The sequence below is a fragment of the Bufo gargarizans genome, chromosome 6 (genome assembly GCF_014858855.1).
Source record: "Bufo gargarizans isolate SCDJY-AF-19 chromosome 6, ASM1485885v1, whole genome shotgun sequence".
Taxonomy (NCBI): domain Eukaryota; kingdom Metazoa; phylum Chordata; class Amphibia; order Anura; family Bufonidae; genus Bufo; species Bufo gargarizans.
In genome coordinates this window covers 265570836-265592741 of record NC_058085.1, presented here as the reverse complement: position 1 = coordinate 265592741, position 21906 = coordinate 265570836, and the positions used below count along the sequence as shown (strand labels likewise).

Below are 21906 nucleotides of genomic sequence, written 5' to 3'. Positions count from 1 at the left end.
GGCTGTCCAGGGATGCTGGGAGTTGTAGTTTTGCAACAGCTGGAGGCACACTGGTTGGGAAACACTGGTTTAAGAAATGAGAAGCAACTCATTGCACCAGTTGGGGTTAAATAACTTGTTGCCAACTGAAAGATAATCGCTTAGTTAAATCCAGATGGCGACTTTTTTGGGGTACAGGCAGTGTATATGTACTGTGTATATACAGAAAACCCTTTCAGCCAACATTAACCCCTTCACTATCGAAACACTTTTCACCTTAAATCCCATTCAGATTTTTGCAAATCTGACTTATGTCATTTTATGTGGTAATAACTTTGGCACGCTTTTACTTATCCAAGCCATTCTGAGATTATTTTCTCATGACACGTTGTACTTTGTAACAGTGGTAAATTTCAGTCTATATATTTTACCTTTTTTATATTAAAACAGACATAAAAAATACATAATTTTTGAAAAAGTCACTATTTTCTAAATATGAATTTCTCTGCTTTTATAGCAGATAGTGATACCTCACAAAATAGTTATTACTTTACATTTGTCTACTTTATGTTGGAATTATTTTGTAAATGTCATTTAATTTATTTAGGATGTTAGAAGGCTTACAATTTTAGATGCAATTTTTCAAAATGTCAACAACATTTCCAAAACCATTTTCTTAAGCACCAATTCAGTTATAAAGTGATTTTCAGGGGCTTATGTTATGAAAACCACCCATAAATTACCTCATTTTAGAAAATACACCTCTCATATTATTCAAAACTCATGTTACCAACTTTATTTACCCTTGAGGTGTTCCACAAGAATTAATGGGTAACTGAGGTAAAATTTAAAAATTTCCAATTTTCTTTCAGATTTTCAATTTTCTTAAATTTTTGCTGTAACATAGCAAGGATTAAAAGGAAAATAAACCTCATTATTTATTACCCTGATTCTCCAATTTACAAACCCCCAAAAAAAAAAAATATGCTAAAAAACGGATGCATGAGCACATGGCAGGGTTCAAAAGGGAAGGAGGGCTTTTGGAGGACAGATTTTGCAGGATTGGCTTTTGGGAGCTATGTCACATGTGAAGTCATTCTGAGTTACCGCTACAGTGGAAACCCCCAAAAAGTGACCCCATTCCGGAAACTAGACCCCTCGAGGAGTATTTCAAGGTGTGTAGTGAGCACTTTAACCCATCAGGCATTTCACAGAATTAGAAAACACTTGGCTGTGAAAATGAAAAATTACCATTTTTTCCAGAAAAAGTTGGTTTAGGCCTCATGCACACGACCGTATTTTGTTTCCATGTCCGATACGTTTTTTTCACAAGCGGCTAAAGGAGAAAATGAACCCCAGTATATGTTCCCCATTTCTCCCCATTCATGAAACACCCCATATGTGCTTCTAGCCTGCTGTATGGGTGCACAGCATGCAAACAGCAAAATATGGATTTTGCTGGCAGGCCTGAATTGGCAGACATAAATTTTAGGTGCCATCTCGCATTTAAAAAAATTCCTATGGTCCCCAGAAATTAAAAAGCCCAAGAAGTGACCCTATTTTGGAAATAGCACCCCGTACGAGCATTTTAAGGGGTGGAAAGGGCACTTTTGACCTAACAGGTGCTTCACATAAATGAATGTGGTTGGGGAAATTTGGATATGTAAGCTATGCGGACTAAATCAGAGATATAAGGTGGTAAAATTACGGGGTACATCAAGGATGAAATTAAATTAGTACTCCATGGATGTGTGGTAGATTCTGAAACAATCCTTGATGCACAGGGCATGTTTCGCAATTCCCCTTTCCTTATCCCCCTTTTGGAACACACCCTTCCCTTCCTCGCTGTTTGGGGGACTTCACTAGGGAAATGTTGCCCTGGTACAACTCGGGCACCTTAACTTGCAGAAGTACTGGGGCCCTTCATTGCTTTGTTTGGAAGAATTAGGGCCTCTATCACCACCTCTTGAAATTGTAGGAATGTTCTAGTCTGGCCTCTAGATTTAAATAGGACATCCCTCTTGTCCTCTTGTACTTAACCACCAACATGTTCTAATTGAGGAGAGCACGACTGTCTACTTTTCTTAGTGCTTGCCCTACCAGGGATCTAGGGAGGCTTCTCTGATTTTCGCGTACTGTGCTGCACGCCACAGTACCTCTGGAACTTAGGGACTGGAACAGTGGTAGACTTGTGTAGTAATTATTCACGTATAGATGGTAACCCTTATCCAGCAGTGTGTGCAGTAAGTCCCACACTATCTTCCCACTAACTCCTAGGTCTGGGGGCATTCTGGGGGTTCAATCCGGGTGTCCCTCCCTTCATAAACCCAGAACTTGTGAGTATACCCAGAGTTACTCTCACAGATTTTATACAGTTTTATACCATACCGTGCCCGCTTGCTGGGCAGGTAATGGCAACATTTTACCCTCCCTTTGAAAATTAATAGGGATTTGTCTTTGCAGACATTTTGTTCTGAAAACTTTGCGTTGAAGTGGTCAAGGACGGGCCTATTTTTGAACAGACGGTCACTGGGCACTGTGCATTATTTTTGTAATGCAAAAACGTAACTATTGATTGGAATCGCTTACAGGCCATGGTATAACTGTAAATTGGAGTGTGCTACAAGACATCCACACTCCAATACTGATTAATCTTATTTTTTTTCTATAATGATCATATGCAGCAAGAGCCCCCTTGGGGTCTAGTGTATGGCATTGTCGGGTTCTGGGAAATAAATTGGTGGGCATATAAATTTGTTTGGGTTACCATCAAATTTATAAAATCTTCAGAGAAAAAGATTTAATAAAAATCTATTTCTGTGAAGCCCACGCAATCTATCTGAATTCCTGAGTTGCCCACAAACTCAGGAATTTGGGGCTGATAATTCTCAGGGGTAAGGTCCATGTGAGTTCACTCTGGGGGGCTGCCTCAGCGGATGATGATGAGGGGGTAGAGGAGTTGAGGAAAGTGGCATCTTCTTCTCCCTCACTGGCAGACTCAGTATCGGAGGCAAGCATGGCGTACACCTCTTCAGCTTAGTATAGTCGTTGGGATGGACGGGCCATTTTTATTTTATTGGGGTGTTATGTGTGAAATGTGTAAACCTTTATTTAGTGTGAGGGATGCGTATGTTGTGTTTTCACACGTTAAGGGGCTTGTAATACATTTTAAATTAAATTTAGGAGAAAAAAAGGAGAGAAATATTTGCAAAAAAAAAAGTATTTTCTGCACACAAAAAAACTTGCAGGGCAAACTGAACAGTAATGGACAATACTGATTGATGCTCTGATGCTCAGTGGTTGGAAATGCACGCACGCAGATGGTGCGTTCGTGCAAAATTCTAAGCTGACACTAACTAAAATTTATATATATATATATATATAAAAATCTTAGACAAAAACTAATTTTTATATATATATATATATCTGTTCTTAATGCGCGACCAAACGATTGGATCGATCTTCACCAAGGTTTCCGGGAAGGTTTTAGACCGCGTCTCAGCTCTTTAGGACGTATAGTTCCTGAGATATTTCCCAAAAATGACCTACATTAGCCAATAGAAGCCTGCAAGTCTTTCACTCATATCCCAACTGCCATACACACGGTCACATATACTCAGTTTTACCCCAGGTTTCCATGACAACCCAGCTATTTTTCTTCACTGCTGTAGGTCAGTTTTAGGCTAAGGCTACACGACAACATGTGTCTCGCGACAATAAGTCGCACTACACATAGCGCACAACTACACTGCTACATGTGTCGCACAACATTGTGTAGCCCTAGCATTAAAGGGGCAGGGTGCTGTGGAGGTCACTGTTAAGGGGGCAGGGGCCACCATTAAAGGGGCAGCTGCTGTGGAGGTCACTGTTAAAGTGGTGGGCACTGTGGAGGTCACTGTTTAAGGGGCATTCACTGTGGAAGTTACTGTTAAGGGGGCAGGCCACTGTGGAGGTCACTGTTAAGGGGGCAGAGGCCACTATTAAAGGAGCGACTGCTGTGGAGGTCACTGTTAAGGAAGCAGGGCACTGTGAGGTCAGAGACAGAGATGGAGGGTGGTTTAGGGATCTGGAACTGCTGCAAATAAAAAAAAAATCAGAGCAGCAATTCCAGATGTTGTTCTTCTTTTCTTTCTTTTTTCAGCAGCAAAAGATCTAATAGCAGTGGTGGTGCACAATTAGAGATGAGCGCATTTCTCAAAAATTCGATTCGGCCACTTCACCGAATTTTTCAAAAACATTTGGTTCGATCCAAATTTATTTGCGGCGAATCGCCTTAAAAAACGGCTAATTTCTGGCTGCAAAGAGCCTTTATAGTGGTGTAGAAGACTGTGCCTTGCAGTAACACACATATGGAGTCACGAGGCCAAAACTGACCAAATAACTCAAGTGTGAACTCAGCCTTACAGGTCAATGTTAGCATCAAGAAGAAACGCACTACTTTTACACAGTCGGTGGCTGATTCCACATATATGTCAACAGTACCTGTTGTATTAAACGCTTATACAAATAGACCCCCGACAGAGTGGAGAGGGTGTCAGCAGTAAGTTTGTGTTGACGTCACTGATTATTTTGCCCTTCCTCTGATCCGTCAGAACAATAAACCCCCAAAAAACGGATCCTGTCTGTGGAGCATCCGCCTTCACTTGGTCAGCATTTGGTCAGTAATCCATCAATATTGCTAAATCCCCCCAAAAAACAGGAGTGGATCCAAGACAGAGATGACACGTGAATGGAATATTTGCATGTCTTCTGTGTTTTGTACTCACTCCTGCTTTTGGCTACCTAATCATAAGCAAATTCTGATGCTAAATTGGGACCATGTCATGCAGACTTTACAGCTGTTACTTAGACAGGATCCATTGTGCGTCTCATTTTTCCTTCCTTCTGACAGATCAGAAGAAGGGTCAAATAAACTATGATGTCTGCCAGGCCAAAAGGCAAAATAGTGGCCTAGTCATGAAGTGGGGAGGGTGGGAACAGCATGAAAAGTCCACAGAGTGGCCCTATGACATAGTGGTCAGGTGGAAGCAGCATGAGGAGGAGGCCACAGAGTGGCACAATGACAGTGTGGAGGTGGCATCAGCAGCATAAGGAGGCCACAGTGTTGCACAATGACAGAGTGTGGAGGTGGCGGCAGCAGCAGCATCAGGAGGAGTCCAAAGGGTGGCACAATGACAGTGCGCAGGTGGCATCAGCAGCATCAGGAGGCCACAGAGTGGCACAATGACAGAGTGTGGAGGTGGCGGCAGCATCAGGAGGAGGCCACAGGGTGGCACAATGACTGTAATGGAAGCAGAAGCAGCTTCAGGAGGCCACAGAATGACAAGGTGACATAGTGTTGAGGTAGCAGCAGCATCAGGAGACCACAGAGTGGCAAGGTGACATACGGTAGTGTGGAGGTGGCAGCAACATCAGGAGACAACACAGTGGCAAGGTGACATAGTCTGGAGGTGGCAGCAGCATTAGGAGACCACAGAGTGTCAAGGTGACATAGTGTGGAGGTGGTAGCAGCATCAGGAGACCACAGAGTGACCCGGTGACAGAGTGTTGTGGGTGGCAATACCAGTACTTGCTGACGTAGGTGGGTGAAAGAAGGAGCACTTGGCATCAGATGTGTGGCATTAGGCGGGTGGCAGCATCAGAATAGTAACTGAGGCAGGTAGCCAGAAGAAATAGTTCTTTTTTTTATCAGAGTGTTGGTGCTGGCACCATGGATTATCTACTCTGATGCATCAGACATTGGTGGGTGGAAATCCTGGCTGATCCACGCCTGATTCATCGTGACAAAGGTCAGTCTCTCCACATTTTGGGTGGACAGGCGAGTTCTTCATGGGGTAACTATCTCCCCTGCTGCACTAAAACACCTGCTCTGATGCCACATTATTGGCCGGACAGGACAACTTTTCCAGGGCAAACTCTGCCACTTGCGGCCACAAATCTAGGCTGCCCAGTAGTCCAGCAGATATTCTTTCGACTCTAGACTCAAGTTGCTACTGATGGAGCTAGAACTTGTCCTCGCTGTATAGTGGAGCTGAGCCCACAGCATATAATACGTCTCTGGCTGAGGGAACAGAAAAGGACAAGGCAGGTTGAGGACAGGTGAGGGCACAGGGCCTGCTCCCGGGCCATGCCAACTAAGCGTTGTGTCTGACGAACCCACCGACTCCTGGCTGGGGGTGTCTGATGTCACTTGGGACGAAGTAGTCATTTAAGAACCGCTGGGTTGCTGGTCAAGACACGACCGCTAGATGACACCGGGAGCTCAGGCCTCTAGTTGCGACTCCTGCTGCCACGCCCCCTTACTCTGCTACGACCTGTGCATGTGCCAGAAACATTTAGGCCTCTGACACTCCTCTGTGCAGGGCCTGTCACTTGTCTGTCTAACATACAGTTAGATCAAATAAATAAATAAATAAAAAGGAAATTACAACACCCCAAAAAAGTCTGTAATTTTCTTTCTTCACCAGATAACGGCTAATAAGCTCTTTTTTTTCCACTTATACACACCACAAAAGGCTTTAGAATATATAACTGCACCGCTGAATGGCAAATATATATATTTTTTGCCACTATTACATGCCAAAACAGGCTTTTGAACATATAACCAGTGATTGTCAGTTTGCAGTGTTCGCCAGCGAACACATGCAGGCTGCCATCTTTAGTGAGGTGGACTCACCCGTCCGGCGATGCACAGGTAAGCCCTTTCCTGTGCCTGTGCCGCAAGCTGGTCTGAAATCAAATGCGGTCACCGGGAGCAGGCAGTACCGAGAACAGCCCGATGAAGGCTCCCGGCGGCTGTCTCGGAACTGCCTGCTCCTGGTGACCGCATTTGATTTCAGACCGGCTCGCGGCACAGGTAAGGGCTTACCTGTGCATCGCTGGACGGGTGAGTCTACCTTTCTAAAGATGGCAGTCCGCATGTGTTCGCTGGCGAACACTGCGAACTGACCATCACTGCACATAACTGCACCGCTGAACGGCAAATAATATATATTTTTTTGTCACTAATACATGCCAAAAGGGGCTGTAATTTTCTCACTTCACCACACAACGGCAAACATTATTTTTTTGCTACTAATACACGCCAAAAAGGGCTTTAGAACATATAATTGCACCGCTGAACGGCAAATAATATATATATATTGTTTCCACTAATACACGCCAAAAAAGAATTTAGAGCATATAACTGCACTGCTAAACGGCAAATAAGCATTTATCTTTTTCCACTGATACACGCCTTAAAAGGCTTTAGAACATATAACTACACCACTTAACGGCAAAAAATATTTTTTTGTTGCAACTTATACACGCCAAAAAGGGCTTTAGAACATAAAACTGCACAGCTGAACGGCAAATATATATTTATTTGCCACTAATACACGCCAATACGGGCTTTAGAACATATAACTGCACCGCTGAATGGAAAATAGGATCTTACTTTTTTCCACTTTTCCACTCCACAAATGGCTTTAGAACATATAACTGCACCGCTGAACAGCAAAACAATATATATTTTTTGCCTCTAATACACGCCAAAAGGGGCATTAGAACATATAACTGCACCGCTGAACGGCTAATAAGCCCCTTTTTCCCACTAATACAAGCCAAAAAATGCTTTAGAACATATATCTGCACCGCACAAGGGCAAATAAGACGTAGAAATATTTTCTTGTAATAAACCCTGTTAATGGCTGTATCAAATAGCACTTGCACCCTAATAAGAACGGTTTGCTGTTATTACAGAACTATATAATGGTAATTTGGGTCCCTAGTCAATGCAGCAAGGTGTACTAGGATTGTTAAAACTCCCCTACTGAACCCAGTTCTGCTTCAATACTGTGGAATAATTCCTCCCTATTCTTTCCCTGAACTTCTATACAGAAAAATACAAGTTTTAAAGTCTTTTCTAGCACTGTCCCTAGCGCCTGCTGATGTTTCTTCCAGCACTAAGTACACTGGAAAATGATGGAATCCAAGATGGCTGAGGCTATTTATAGGGCTATGACATCCCAGGGCTGGCTGGCTGCTGATTGGCTGCATGCATGGCATTGTGGGTGATCCCTCGTTCCCAGCTCCATGTCCTAACACGTGCAGCAGCCATTTTAGGAAAAAAAAATGCGATTCATTACCACGAAGCGTGAGGAAATTCGGATTCGGTGCAAATCTAATTTTTCCTGAAATTCGGATCAAATTCCACTTTGTCAACTTCGATTCACTCCTCTCTAACCACAAGCCCCAGCAAGCCAACAAGCAGCACAGACAAGGACAGAATCTCTCTGCAAGCAGTCACCAGCTAGAATGGCTGCCTGCAGAGAGGTTCAGCTCTTTCCTGTGCTGTTATAGCGCTGCCATTAGCTGGAGCGTTGTTCCAGCCAATCGCAGCACAGGCTAGGAATGCAAAACTCGGGTGTCCCCTGCCTCACTTAGGGCCGTTTCACACGAGCGGATGCCGTGCGTGGCATCCGCTCCGTGAAAGAGTGCCAAGACCCGCTGCAGACTGCAGAGGCACGGAGCAGTAACATGACTGTTAATGCTCCGTGCCTCTCTGTGATCTCTTTCCTACGAAATCACAGTTGTCACTGTGATTTCGTAGGAAAGAGATCACAGAGAGGCACGGAGCATTAACAGTCATGTTACTGCTCCGTGCCTCTGCAGTCTGCAGCGGGTCTTGGCACTCTTTCACGGAGCGGATGCCACGCACGGCATCCGCTCGTGTGAAATGGCCCTTAGGGGGAGACAGTTGCTGGCTAGTTCAGCACCTATTACCCCTGTACAACCCCCCTGCAGCTCCATCAATGGATAAAACTCCATCCGGAGTTGCGATTGCCTCGTGTGCAGAATCCGGCCAATGGCAGCGATCGGGGCTGCAGGGGGGGGGGGTTTCTGTGCCCGTAGGAAAGATGACTACCTGCCGTGCAGAACAGCCATTGTACCCTGGTCACCGAGTGATTTTGCTCAGGGATCGGGAGTACACAGCGCCTTAGCTGTTCGGCGCTGGGATTTCTGACCCACTTTCCAGCGCCATACGGCACTGGTATCCTACGAGTTAATAGAGACTGTCAGATGCTAGTTCAGAGACACATCTTCTAGGGGAGCAACCAGGGCATTTGTGCTGATGTAACGGTCAGCAGAGGAAGAGACCGTAGAGCAGGACTCAAGTACAGTGCAGCAGACAAGGAGGCTGAAGTAGAAACCGGCTTTATTAAAGGAGAACTCTAACTGCCGGAGAAGCAGATTTACAATATGAACAGCTTGAGAATTCACAACAAAGATAATGGAAATTTGCATAAAGAAAACAAATGCATCACAAACACAAGTACAGACAATAGCAGGCTACTCTCTTCTAGGTCGTCCTATCTGTCCCCGCTACCCGGGGTGCACCTCTACGGTGCACTAAACTAAATCCTATTCCACTATGTCCTAGCTCCAGTTAGCATCAGTGCACTCACAGTTCGGTGTCCGGCACATGCAGGCAGATACAGTCTGGGTCCCGATCTGGTTGCTTGCTTGCTTCAGCGTGGCTCAGCTCTGGCCTCTCTTTGTAGTCTCTGTAACTCTGGTTAGAGATAATCAGCAGCTCTGGACGTGTAATCAGGCAGGGCCTGGAATTCACTCACAGTTCCTCTGGTAAGTGCCTCACACTACAGCAGTCTCTCTTCTGCACCAGGAAACATCAGCTCAGTCAGGGAGCAAACACACTCCAATGTCTCAGATACTGTGTCACAGCAGGTTGGCAGGGAGAAATCACTCTAATCTTCCCTGTGGATCTCCCTCTCAGTGCACAGCGTCCTTCTTCCTGTGTACTCAGACACCTGCACCCCAGGCTCTCTGCTCAGCCCGGGAAAAACACTTAACTCCTTGTCCTCTGGAAACAACTCCTCACACTGTCCTACTCAGCCACAGTGGCCTCTGGTGGCTGGAGGGAAACATGACAGTCTGCTATATATATATGTGTTGGAAATGTTGCTGGATGATCAGGGCTGCCTCTTACATGCCTCCCCACTTAAAGGTGGCCGTCCTCGGCCTTGCTATATAGTCCATAGAAATAATGGTTAATGTAACTTTTTATACAGCAGTACAACATTGTCCACAATACATACAGGTGGACCAAATGAACTCATCAGCGGCGTACCTGTTTGGTGGAACCCCTGCAGTAAGCCTACTGGATCTCCGGAGGTCCTGGCTATCTGTTACGACCTGACTCTCTCCACTAGGAACTGCCAGTCTGGATTCATCCACCACAATAGGAGGTTCGGGTGTGTCCGAGGGCCCCTCTCCATTACGGGCCGGCAATGGTTCTGTGACAGTGCCTTCATCACCTGTAACCTGGGAGGCTCCTTCAGTGTTGGGAGCAGTCCACCAGTCTTCACCATAATCTCCATCAGAGATAACAAGTTCTGAGTATGGGGCAGGAGGAGGTGTCCTCTGAACAGGTGCGGGATCTTTGGACCGGCATGGCCGTAACATATTCCTATGTAGAGTCCGTGAAGCAAATTCCTCATTCTCAACCTGCACTTCGTAGACCGGACCATTAGGGTACACTCTCTTGATCACTTTATACGGCTGTACTTCCCAACGCTCACTCAACTTGCCTCTGGGACGTTTCTCTCGTACCAGTACCCGATCCCCAGGCTGCAATGGAACCTCCTGAACTGGAGGACGGTCTGTATGAGCTCTCTCCTGTAACCGCTGACCTGCCAACCGGCGAATGGTCTGGAGACGCCGACGGTGTTCTTTCACCCATGAGGTGGTTGATCGCTCTATTAGGTCTTCTGGCTGTTCTAGGTTTAATTCCACGATCTCTCGACCAGCCCTACCGAACAGTAACATGTATGGGGTGTAACCGGTGGTGGTGTGGACACGATTATTGTAAGCCCAGACTAATTCTGGCAGGTAGTCAGGCCAGTGTGCCCTCTTGTCTTCCTCTAGTGTCCTCAGCATTTGCAGCAATGTGCGGTTAAAGCGCTCACAGGCTCCGTTTCCTTGGGGATGATAAGGAGTTGTCCTGGATTTTTCAATGCCGTACAGTCGATGTAGCTCTTCCATCATTTTTCCTTGAAAGCACGCCCCTTGATCTGAATGGATCCGCTTTGGACACCCATAGACCCGAATGAAGTCTTGACAAATGGCTCGTGCCGCGGACTCGGCCGTCTGGTCCCGAGTTGGGGTAACTACTGCAAACTTGGAGAAGTGGTCGATCATGACCAGGCAATACTGTGGACCTCTTGACGATTGTCCCACAAGAAGATAGTCTATCATCAACACTTCCAGCGGTTCTGTGGTCTGGATGGACTGTAGGGGTGCTCTCTGTTCTGTACTCTTCGTGAGTTCACACACTCGACACTGTCGGCAAACTTCTTCAACTGTGGCCTCCAGTCGCGGACAATACACATAACGCTGCAGCCACTGGTATGTCTTGACTGGCCCGAAGTGAGCTCCAAACTCATGAGCCTCTTTGGCTATCTCCCGTGCCATTCTTCTGGGTATCACTACCTGCCACCTCGCCTCTAGGTCGGCAGGCTGTTGCCACTTGCGGAACAAAACAGCTCCATGCACTTCCAGTCTGTCCCATTGATGTAGAACGGACTTCATCTCGGCATCCAGATCAGTCCTTTCTTCTTTGTTGGGTTTCCTGCACTGGGTTACCCAGCTTTTCATTTGCTGCAGTCCAATGTCTTCATCTTGCAATCTGCCCCATTCTTCATTAGTTCTCCCCAATGCTTTGGGTAGCTTACGGGCCTCCCCACTTGTCTGGGCCGCGACTGTTGGGGGAGCGAACTTGCGGAAGTCAGGAGTTTCATCTTCTTCCTTTTGTTCATCCATATCCCCTACTGGAGTTTCAAAAGTAACCCTCGAGAGACCATCAGCATTAGTGTTCTCTGTAGCGGAGCGGTAGCGAATTGAGAAGTCATACTTTGCGAGGCGAGCCGCCCAGCGTTGCTCCAGGGCTCCCAACTTGGCAGTACCCAGATGGGCCAGGGGATTGTTATCCGTCCGTACGAAGATCTTAGCTCCTGTCAGATATCCTGCAAATTTCTCCGTCATAGCCCACACCAGGGCAAGGAGTTCCAGCCGGAAGGAACTGTAGTTATGGGGGTTTCGCTCCGTATCTCGCAAGGATCTACTGGCATAAGCGATCACTCTCTCATGTCCATCTTGTACCTGCGACAGGACTGCCCCAAGTCCGTAGAGGCTGCCATCAGTAGCTAAGATGAATGGTTTATCAAAATCGGCATAAGCCAAGATGGGGGCCGATGTCAGGGCTTCTTTCAGGGCCTGGAAGGCCTCTTCCTGTTTCTGTCCCCAGGGAATACTTTGGCCCTTGGGTTGCCCAGCCGTTCCTCTCAACAACTCATTCAGAGGGCCCGCTATTTTTGCGTAGTCTTTGATGAACCGCCGGTAGTACCCAGTCAGTCCCAGGAAGGCCTTCAACTCACGCAGTGTTCTCGGCACTATCCATTGTCGTATTGCAGCCACTTTGTCTTGGGACGGTAGCACTCCGTCTTGGGACACCCTATGGCCCAGGTACTCGATCTCCCTCTTGAAGAGATGACACTTCTTTGGCTTTACCTTCAGGCCATGGGATCGCAGTCGCTCGAGTACCTGCCCTAGCCGATTCAAGTGTTCTTGAAAAGTAGCAGAGTATACGATGATATCGTCTAGGTATATCAGAGTGGCTTCAAAATTCAGGTCTCCCAGGCATCTCTCCATCAGCCGCTGGAAGGTTCCAGGGGCATTAGTCAGTCCGAATGGCATCCTGTTGAATTCAAATAACCCCATGGTGAGTATGAATGCTGTCTTTGCCTTGTCCTGCTCAGCCACTGGTACTTGCCAGTACCCACTTGCTAGATCCAGGGTGGAGAAGTATTTGGCTCGTCCTAGAGCCGTCAGAGACTCCTCGATGCGTGGCAGAGGATATGAGTCTCGCGCAGTGCAAGCATTCAACCGCCGGTAATCCACACAAAATCGAATAGTGCCGTCCTTCTTCTTGACAAGCACCACTGGGGCTGCCCAAGGGCTCTGGCTTCCCCGCACCACTCCGGAATCTATCATCTGTTTCAATAACGTCTTCACTTCCTGGTACAACTTGGGCGGAATCTGTCGATATCTCTCCCGAATTGGTGGAGTGTCCCCCGTCGGTATATCATGTGTGATAGCATTCGTGCAGCCAAAGTCATCGGCGTGGCGGGCAAACGCAGCCTGATTCTCCCACAGCATGGTTTCAACTGCTCGCTGTTGGTCTAAACTGAGAGCCTTAACATCTATCTCCATTTGATCCAAGATGGTTCCCCCATTCCATTCTGGGGTCGGCGCCTCTTCTGCACTGGCAGTAACTGCCAGGGTCCAACCAGCATCCCCTACCGGAGCTAGAGTCACTTCTCTCTGACTCAGGATTTCTCCCTGATGTAGGTACACACGAGCCAGTTCCACCCCTGGCGTCAAGGGAACTTCTAGATATCCCACATTCACAGCTCTTATGGGTACTCGTCCATTCTGGACCACTCCCAGTGTCCGGGCCACCAGGACGTCCTGACCCAGCTCTCCTAGGCCTGTTGGTTCAACGAACACCTCCATGCCTTCAAGATTACGGAAAGTTCCCACGGGTAACGTCAGCACGGTCTCCCGACCAGGGGGAAGGGTGAAGGTAGCCTTTCCTGGCGCTCGGATCGTTCCCACCGCCTGGTGTGCTGGTACACTTTTCTGTGTTCCACAAAAACGGATTAGCCGTTGAAATGCTTTCTGGGTAGGTTTGTGCGGGGTGGCTTGTTTCCAGTAACCCGGCCCCCGTTTGGTGAACATGATCTGATCCAATTCTCGCAGGATATTCATGCCCATTATCACCGGCACATCTTCTTTGAATGTTTCGGGGACCAACAAGATACCTTTCCGCCCCACTTCCTGTCCACATAGCCGTACATTCATCCACACGACCCCTGTGACAGGAATCTGTTGTTGGTTAGCCGCTGTAACCCGGACCAGTGTCTCTCGTTCTGGCTTGGCCAGCGCTTGAAAGTAACGGTAGAAGAATGACTCGGGCATAGTTGTCACTTGAGACCCAGTATCCACTAAGCAGTCGACAGGAACACCTTCGAACTCAGCTCGTATAGTGGGGCACCCTGCGACCAGGTGTTCGGAGCTTTGCTGGGTAACTTGGCTCTCCACCTCCCCTGCAGTACGCCCCACTACTGCAGGGGTCGGTAGTTTAACGGCGGCTCTTGGCGTCCAGCTGGATTATTCCGACACTCTCTGGCGAAATGTCCTAGATCTCCACACCGCCAACACTGTGCCCCTTGACGGCCCACTTTTTGCCTGCGAGTGGGAGGTGCCCTCAGAGCTTGGCTGGATGGCCCCACTGAAGGGTAATGAGGGGCTTGATGGTAGGGTAAACTAGCATAAGGGCATTCGGGTGTAGGAACCCACGGAGTCGCCTGATAGGTTTGTTGTCGGGCTGGATAGGCAGCCTCAGTAGTATGGCGCGACTCTATCCGTTTCTCCAGGTGTGTCAACTTTTCGTGCATGGCACTCAGGGAGCTCTGCAAGTCTTGTACCACTCTGACCAGGGCTTCCTCATTTCTTGTAACCCCGGGGGGTGTAACGGTCTGGGTCCGTATTACTCCAGAAGCATAGCCGTCTTCTTTGTTTCGCGTCACGGCCTCTGCCAAAATTTGTCGAAAGGTTAGGGTAGGGTCTACTCTGACTCGTTCCCGCAGAGCCTGTTTCAGGGGATTGCTGTAGAGCCCCAGAATAAATTGTTCCCGCAGTATCCGGTCTATGGGTCCCATGCCAGTAACCCCATCTGCCTCTTTTTTTTGTACCTCGGCCAACACTTCCTGTAGGGCTGTAGCGTACTGAGAGACACCTTCGTCTTCCCGTTGAATCCGGTAAAAAAACTTCGCCCGGAGGTGCCCTGCACTGGCTGTTTCCCCATATATTTCTTCCAGGAATCTCACCATCTCTTGCAATGTATTGCGCGTGGCTTCTGGTTGTAGGAGAACATTTCTTCGGGCCTCACCCTGCTCGCAGCGCCACTTGTAACGGTCAGCAGAGGAAGAGACCGTAGAGCAGGACTCAAGTACAGTGCAGCAGACAAGGAGGCTGAAGTAGAAACCGGCTTTATTAAAGGAGAACTCTAACTGCCGGAGAAGCAGATTTACAATATGAACAGCTTGAGAATTCACAACAAAGATAATGGAAATTTGCATAAAGAAAACAAATGAATCACAAACACAAGTACAGACAATAGCAGGCTACTCTCTTCTAGGTCGTCCTATCTGTCCCCGCTACCCGGGGTGCACCTCTACGGTGCACTAAACTAAATCCTATTCCACTATGTCCTAGCTCCAGTTAGCATCAGTGCACTCACAGTTCGGTGTCCGGCACATGCAGGCAGATACAGTCTGGGTCCCGATCTGGTTGCTTGCTTGCTTCAGCGTGGCTCAGCTCTGGCCTCTCTTTGTAGTCTCTGTAACTCTGGTTAGAGATAATCAGCAGCTCTGGACGTGTAATCAGGCAGGGCCTGGAATTCACTCACAGTTCCTCTGGTAAGTGCCTCACACTACAGCAGTCTCTCTTCTGCACCAGGAAACATCAGCTCAGTCAGGGAGCAAACACACTCCAATGTCTCAGATACTGTGTCACAGCAGGTTGGCAGGGAGAAATCACTCTAATCTTCCCTGTGGATCTCCCTCTCAGTGCACAGCGTCCTTCTTCCTGTGTACTCAGACACCTGCACCCCAGGCTCTCTGCTCAGCCCGGGAAAAACACTTAACTCCTTGTCCTCTGGAAACAACTCCTCACACTGTCCTACTCAGCCACAGTGGCCTCTGGTGGCTGGAGGGAAACATGACAGTCTGCTATATATATATGTGTTGGAAATGTTGCTGGATGATCAGGGCTGCCTCTTACACTGATTACTATGAGAATGCCAGCAAGCAATTTTTTCTTGAACAGGGTTAGGGGTAGACACTGACAGCCTAGGGCCCCTGTGCATCAAGTGGGTTTGGGAACCTTCACTTTGAAGGCAACCAAGCTACAAAACTAACATTCTACAGCTGCTCTGCACACACCAGTCAAACAAGACATGCTACACAAACATTGCATCCACTCATACATAAAATATACATTACACATATTAGACATGCAAAATTGCTTATTGTCATTAATGTTACTTGTTTCTATGTAATGTTCTGAGGTATTGTATATAGTACCTATATGGTTTTATATGGATAAGTCAGGGTTAACCATCCTGACTTTGCCCTTGTAGAAAGTTAGGAGATGGACCTATGTCCACCCCTAGTTTAGAGTGTGAGTCTAGTGTTAGCTGAGGAAGAGAGAAGAGCTGTCTGCATCTATTGCGGTCCCATTTAAGTGAATGGTTCCGCATCCGAGCCACAAAAACTGTGGCTCGGTTGCGGACCAAAACAACGGTCGTGTGCTAATAAAGTCTTTACTTTGCTAACACGCCCTTCACACTTTCACATGGTCCTGATTCAGCTGGGAATTAGAGTCAAGTGTTGCCAGATTTCAGCTGAGAGAGAAAGACAGAGAGAAGGAGTACTACAACGCTCATCATTGCTCTTATCAATACATCGCTATCTGGGAAGATTTGCACAGTGAATTGTTTGAAACTACGTTTTGGTACCGTTGGATGTACTACAACTCCCATTCTGCACTTTAGTAAAGAGCAACATTTATTTTCTACAACTGGCCTGATTACTGACTCCACCACCATTCGCCAGTCACAGCACCTGCGTCTCCTGCCTTGCACGCGTACCAAACTCAAGGGCACCCCAATTACCATTAGGCAGGAGCCCGGACATCAGTTTGTCCCCTCTTGTCACTACATGCCCTTAGGAAGCATCTGTGTGAGGACTGCCACTGTGTGAATAGCTGTTCCAGCCAAAGCCACTACCACTCCCATCATCTGCTCTGCTCCTCCTGGGCTTGCGGCAGACACATGCCACTCCTTATACACACACACACTAGTTAGGTGTACATGTGCAGCATGTACTGTATCTAATGTGTAGCAAATAATTTCTATATGTAGGTTGACACATTACACATACATTACATATTGTACGTCACCCACAAATTAGATACATGTTGTACACATCAATTACATGCTGCACACGTCACTCACATTATTTACTTGCCCCACATACTGTACATATCACTTCACATCTTCTTTTCTCTCCATCAAGAAAACACTGCATTTTCATGCAGCTGCCACTAGGGGGAGTTCAATGTAAAAAGATTATTTCAGCTTCCATTCCAGTAAATGGTAATTGTATAAATCCTATGCAGTGACTTCCTCCCTAGTGGTGGCTGCAGGCAGCTAGCTTTGTAATAGAAGGGAAGCAGGAGTGTATTTTTGACTGTTGTCTGATATAAATGCATTGAGAAATATGGTGCTCCGAACAAGCACCATATTTATAAAGCATCTATTCCTCATTTTTTAAGACATAGAAGTCAGATAAGGTGGGCGAGGTGGAGGGTGTTTTTTTTTTTTTTTTTTAACTTTGTTGGGAGAAGAGGTAGCCACTAACATTGAAGGTGCCTTTCAATAGATATTGCACAGATCAGTATGAAGTTACTAAAAATTATCATCCTTATACCATACTTACCATATCATACATTTTTCATCCTAGGAAATACTAGAACACTATGGCACGCAGAATGCTGAGCTCACCAAGAAAGCCACCGAAATGAAGAAGCTGTACTCTGAGGTTTTGGTAAATATCACATATAGTATGATATATTATCATAGCAATGCTTGATCTCTGGCTATCCTTGTGTGTGGTGAAAGCTTCTTCAGGAGCCATGCCTCTATTCCAAACAAACCCCAAGAACCTCATTTTTTCAGTGTTCTCCAACCTAAGGTTTCCCAGGTGTCATACAACTCCCAGCATTTTCTGAGACCTCAAAGCTAGCAAATGCCCATCTTACTACTTCTAATATGGAGCATGCCACCACAAATGCTTCCACAGCTGACTAATGCGGAGGAGGCGGACCTTGCAGCGGACTGGACCGCAGGGGCATTATGTGAGTGCACGGTAGCCTGATGGGGTTAGTAGTCATAATAACGGTTTTGAAGCTCTCTGGGTCGGCGTGCAGTGATGAGGAAGACAGCACTAAATCCTTTGGGGCACTCTCTATTGGAACACCAGCCAGTTGGAAGTTGAGGTGCCCTTGATGGTAATGGGTATGCTTAGGGTGCTTTGGTGGCTGGGCCTCTGTGTTGTTCGTGACGCCAGAACCATAAGGTGCAAATAGGAGATAGAGTTGAATGATGAGAGAGGCACTAGTCGAACCAAACAGGAACTTTACTTGTAAATGGTAGTCTTGCAATAAGTATAGCAGCACTTTGTCATAAATAAAGATGGTAAAGCTGTAAATCCCAATAGCAGGCTCAGTGAGGTGGTGTATGTAGGTTCCAGCTCAACTGTATAGAAGTGATGATCTTACTTGTAGTTGGTTGCTGATCTTGCTCTGGTTACTCAGCCTTTCAATAGTAGTCTGGATCCTCTGTAAGTTCTATTCTGCACTTAGAAATTCAGCAATATTCAGTGATTCAGCAACCCAAGGGCGGTGTCCCTCATGGCAGGCAAACTCTCTGCTTCATTCTTTGTAAAGGTTACACAAGATAGAACAATTATTTTCTTATACCCCGGAAGGGTCCCTGGAAGGGGTATTACAGTAAAGGATCAATATGTCCTAGTCTTGGACTACAAAGGTTTAAGTTGCTTCACTCCCTGGGCTAGGCCCAGGAGGACAGAGACACTCTCCTCCTAACTTCTCACTCCTAATTTCTAACTAACTAACTAACTAACTTCCTGTGGCTGAGACACCTAGAGGTTGATATGTGTAGTGCATTGAACCAGCCTGAAATTGGAATTTAACAGCATTGACAAAAGAAAATACAATAAATAGTGCAAAATGACATAGGATGGCACAAACTATTTTGGAGTGTTCCCATCCACCTAGAGTGGGACACTACAACCTCACTTTATTAAAAGTGATTGTCCAATGCCAGTAAAGCATGTTAAATGGTTTACAAATGTTAAAGCGCTTCTCCGGGGTCTCCTATATTGATGACCTATCCTCAGGATAGGTCATCAACATTGGATTGGCGGGGATCCGACACCCGGCTGCTGTCTATGGCAATGCAGCAGGAAGAGAGATGGGATGTGCGCACTGCACGTGCCGTCGCCTCATACAGCTGATCGGCGGGGGTGCCGGGTGTAGGACCCCTGCAGATCTGATATTGATGATATTGATATCCTGAGGATAGGCCATAAATATTAAAAAGCCAGGACAATCCCTTTAAGAATCTTAATCATGTACTCTAATTTTCAAAAAGTTGTGATAGAGAAGCTGTCTGGCTTTAGCTAGTGAACTGAACCAGAGAGCCCCCTCTCCTCCCTTTTCATGCACATCACTGACACAGAAAGGGAGAAGACGCTCCGAGCGACCTATCGCTTGTGTGGACTGGGAACTTAAAGTGGCCCTGGACGTGCATGTGGATGGCAAGACAGCTTGTCATACTTCTAGTCCAGTGGTGGCCGGAAGCAGAGGAGAAGGGAGCTCAAAATTAGCCGAAGCCGAACCGAAATGCTGGAAACAGGTGAGTCTATTTTTCTAACCCTTGCACCAGCCTGGACATATCAAAAGAGGTTCCTCATCTCTGAGAACCCATTTAACGCCACCTATTGTAGGCCTACTCAGAGCAAGAACTTCATATCAGCTACAGATTCCTGTAGCCCAGAATCAACCTGTAAAGCCCACCTGTTTTGGTCATCTGCAACCTAAAGGTGTTGTCCAAAGATGTAAACATACCCTACTGACAAGATATGGGATAAGTTTCTCATTAGTTGGACCTCCTTGATAAGATTGGAGGGGCATGACACATTTTCCTGAATGAATAGAATGGAAATCGAGCTTGCACACTGCTGCCTCATTCATTCTCTGTGGGACTGCAGGAAATAGCTGAGTACAGTTGCAATATTTTTTATGGACCATTCATGTCTACCAGATGTGTGAGATTGTTCACATATACATATTTGCTGCATTTTGGTTCCTATTCTGACAATGTAGCTGAAAATCGCGTGTTTAAAGGGTTGTGCCATCTTGCCGTTTCCATGATGAGATAGTACTAAGCACCGGCCCCAGGTAGCCAGACTTATGGAAATAGCGGAGTGGGCAGGTCCTCCAACTTTTCCGCAACTCCTATTGTAGTGAATGAGAGTTCCGCAAACAGTGTAGAAGAACAAGCTGCGCTACTTCTGTAACTCTAGGAAAAAGTGATCTTTTGCTATGTTTTTTACAGATTTATTTCTGCCGGTTGCACTGACATAACAAAAGCATTTACTGACCTAATGGAAAAATAAAGCTTCTGGCATCAGACCAATAGATCAAGTATATTAATACACAGATGATACTGCTGCCATTTAGTATGAGTGTTTCCACCACGCAGCTGATCCCGGATTTTTTCTGCATCGCAACCTTATTTAAAGCTTTTATGCCTATATCTTTAGATCCTTTCCTGCACATTATATGGTTTACATGGAAACAGCACAGGAACACAGGAGACCAGGATATTATACAAGCAAGGCAGGAACATGGCGGCTTGTCACCCAGTCACTTCATCAAGAGATGCCTACAGATAGAAGAGATTTTAGGATTTGAAGAAATAGTAGTTGCTGAAAGCGACTAACCAATGGGTGCAGTAAATTAGGGAGTGAAGGCATCATCTCGGCGCTCAGTATTGTCTGCTTCCCCCATCCACTCGTAAGTTATTAAAAAAATAACTTAATTGAAATTTGTTGACCCCAACCCTCTTGTCCACTTTTTCATGAGACAAAGTCACTAGAACATTACTACCACTGGGATTACCTGGGGTGTCTTATCATGACAACTTTTTTGAGCCCCCCCTTCTCTCCTTCTTTGTATAAGAGTTGAAATCTAACACAACAAGCAGCTACACTGGTGGACATACATGTGATACTACATTTCCCCTCTAGAGGCCACTGTAGGGACAGTGAGCACCCAATGGCAACATCTTGGCAATATCAGCTATTTCCTGGGGGTCTCGAGAACTGAACCTCATTGCCATTATTTATCAATAATATATTATAATGTTATATAGTAGAGGTGATGTGCAAAAGGCAACAAAAAGCAAAAAAAAAAGTATCAAAAATTGTAAAACATTACTGTGGAAAGTACCACACAAGAAGCATCAACACCACAAAGGTATATCGTGGGGATTATTGCAAGGTCCCATAATGTGGTTGAGTATGGTATCAGTCATGAAACATTACTCTTATTGTTTCGATTTATAACATTCACCACCATCTTGTCTTTTTGATGTCTTGCAGCAGAAGTTTGGAGAAGCAGAAGACCAAGATTCGCAGGAGCTGTTTGGGTGGATTTCATCATTCATAAAAGAGTTCAAGAATGCATATATGGATCTAAGACCTTCTCACTGACAACCCTCCTGTATGTAACCTGTGACCTGTAATGGCGTATCTGTCAGGACTGGAGGTGACTTGAACCCTATCCACTGCAGGTTTTATCTTCTTAGCTTAAGTTGAGCCATATTATGGCCCCGGGAAACCAGCCTATTACTAAGCAAAGGGAACCAATTATAACTCCAGTAATTCCAAGTGGAATAAGGGAATGGCAGTGATGAACGGTTCTGGCCCAGGACAGTAATCATCACTTATCAGTTGTTGCTCAGTCAAACTTTTAAATATAATAACATATATACAGTCAGGTCTATAAATATTGGGACATCAACACAATTCTAACATTTTTGGCTCTATACACCACAATGGATTTGAAATGAAACAAACAAGATGTGCTTTAACTGCAGACCGTCAGCTTTAATTCAAGAGTATTTACATCCAAATCAGGTGAACGGTGTAGGAA

General features: G+C 46.2%; 1 protein-coding gene across 2 annotated transcripts in view; it reads left to right on the top strand.

Moving 5' to 3' along the window:
• Positions 1–21742, top strand: part of LOC122941457 (formin-like protein 21b) — a 281089-nt gene extending 259347 nt beyond the window's left edge. For both annotated transcript variants that reach the window (XM_044298723.1, XM_044298724.1), the window contains 2 exons: positions 17628–17711; positions 21354–21742. In XM_044298723.1, coding sequence (XP_044154658.1) covers positions 17628–17711; positions 21354–21464 — 195 coding nt within the window. In that variant the 3' untranslated portion in view covers positions 21465–21742. The remainder of the gene's footprint in view (positions 1–17627; positions 17712–21353) is intronic.
• Positions 21743–21906: the final 164 nt, after the last annotated feature.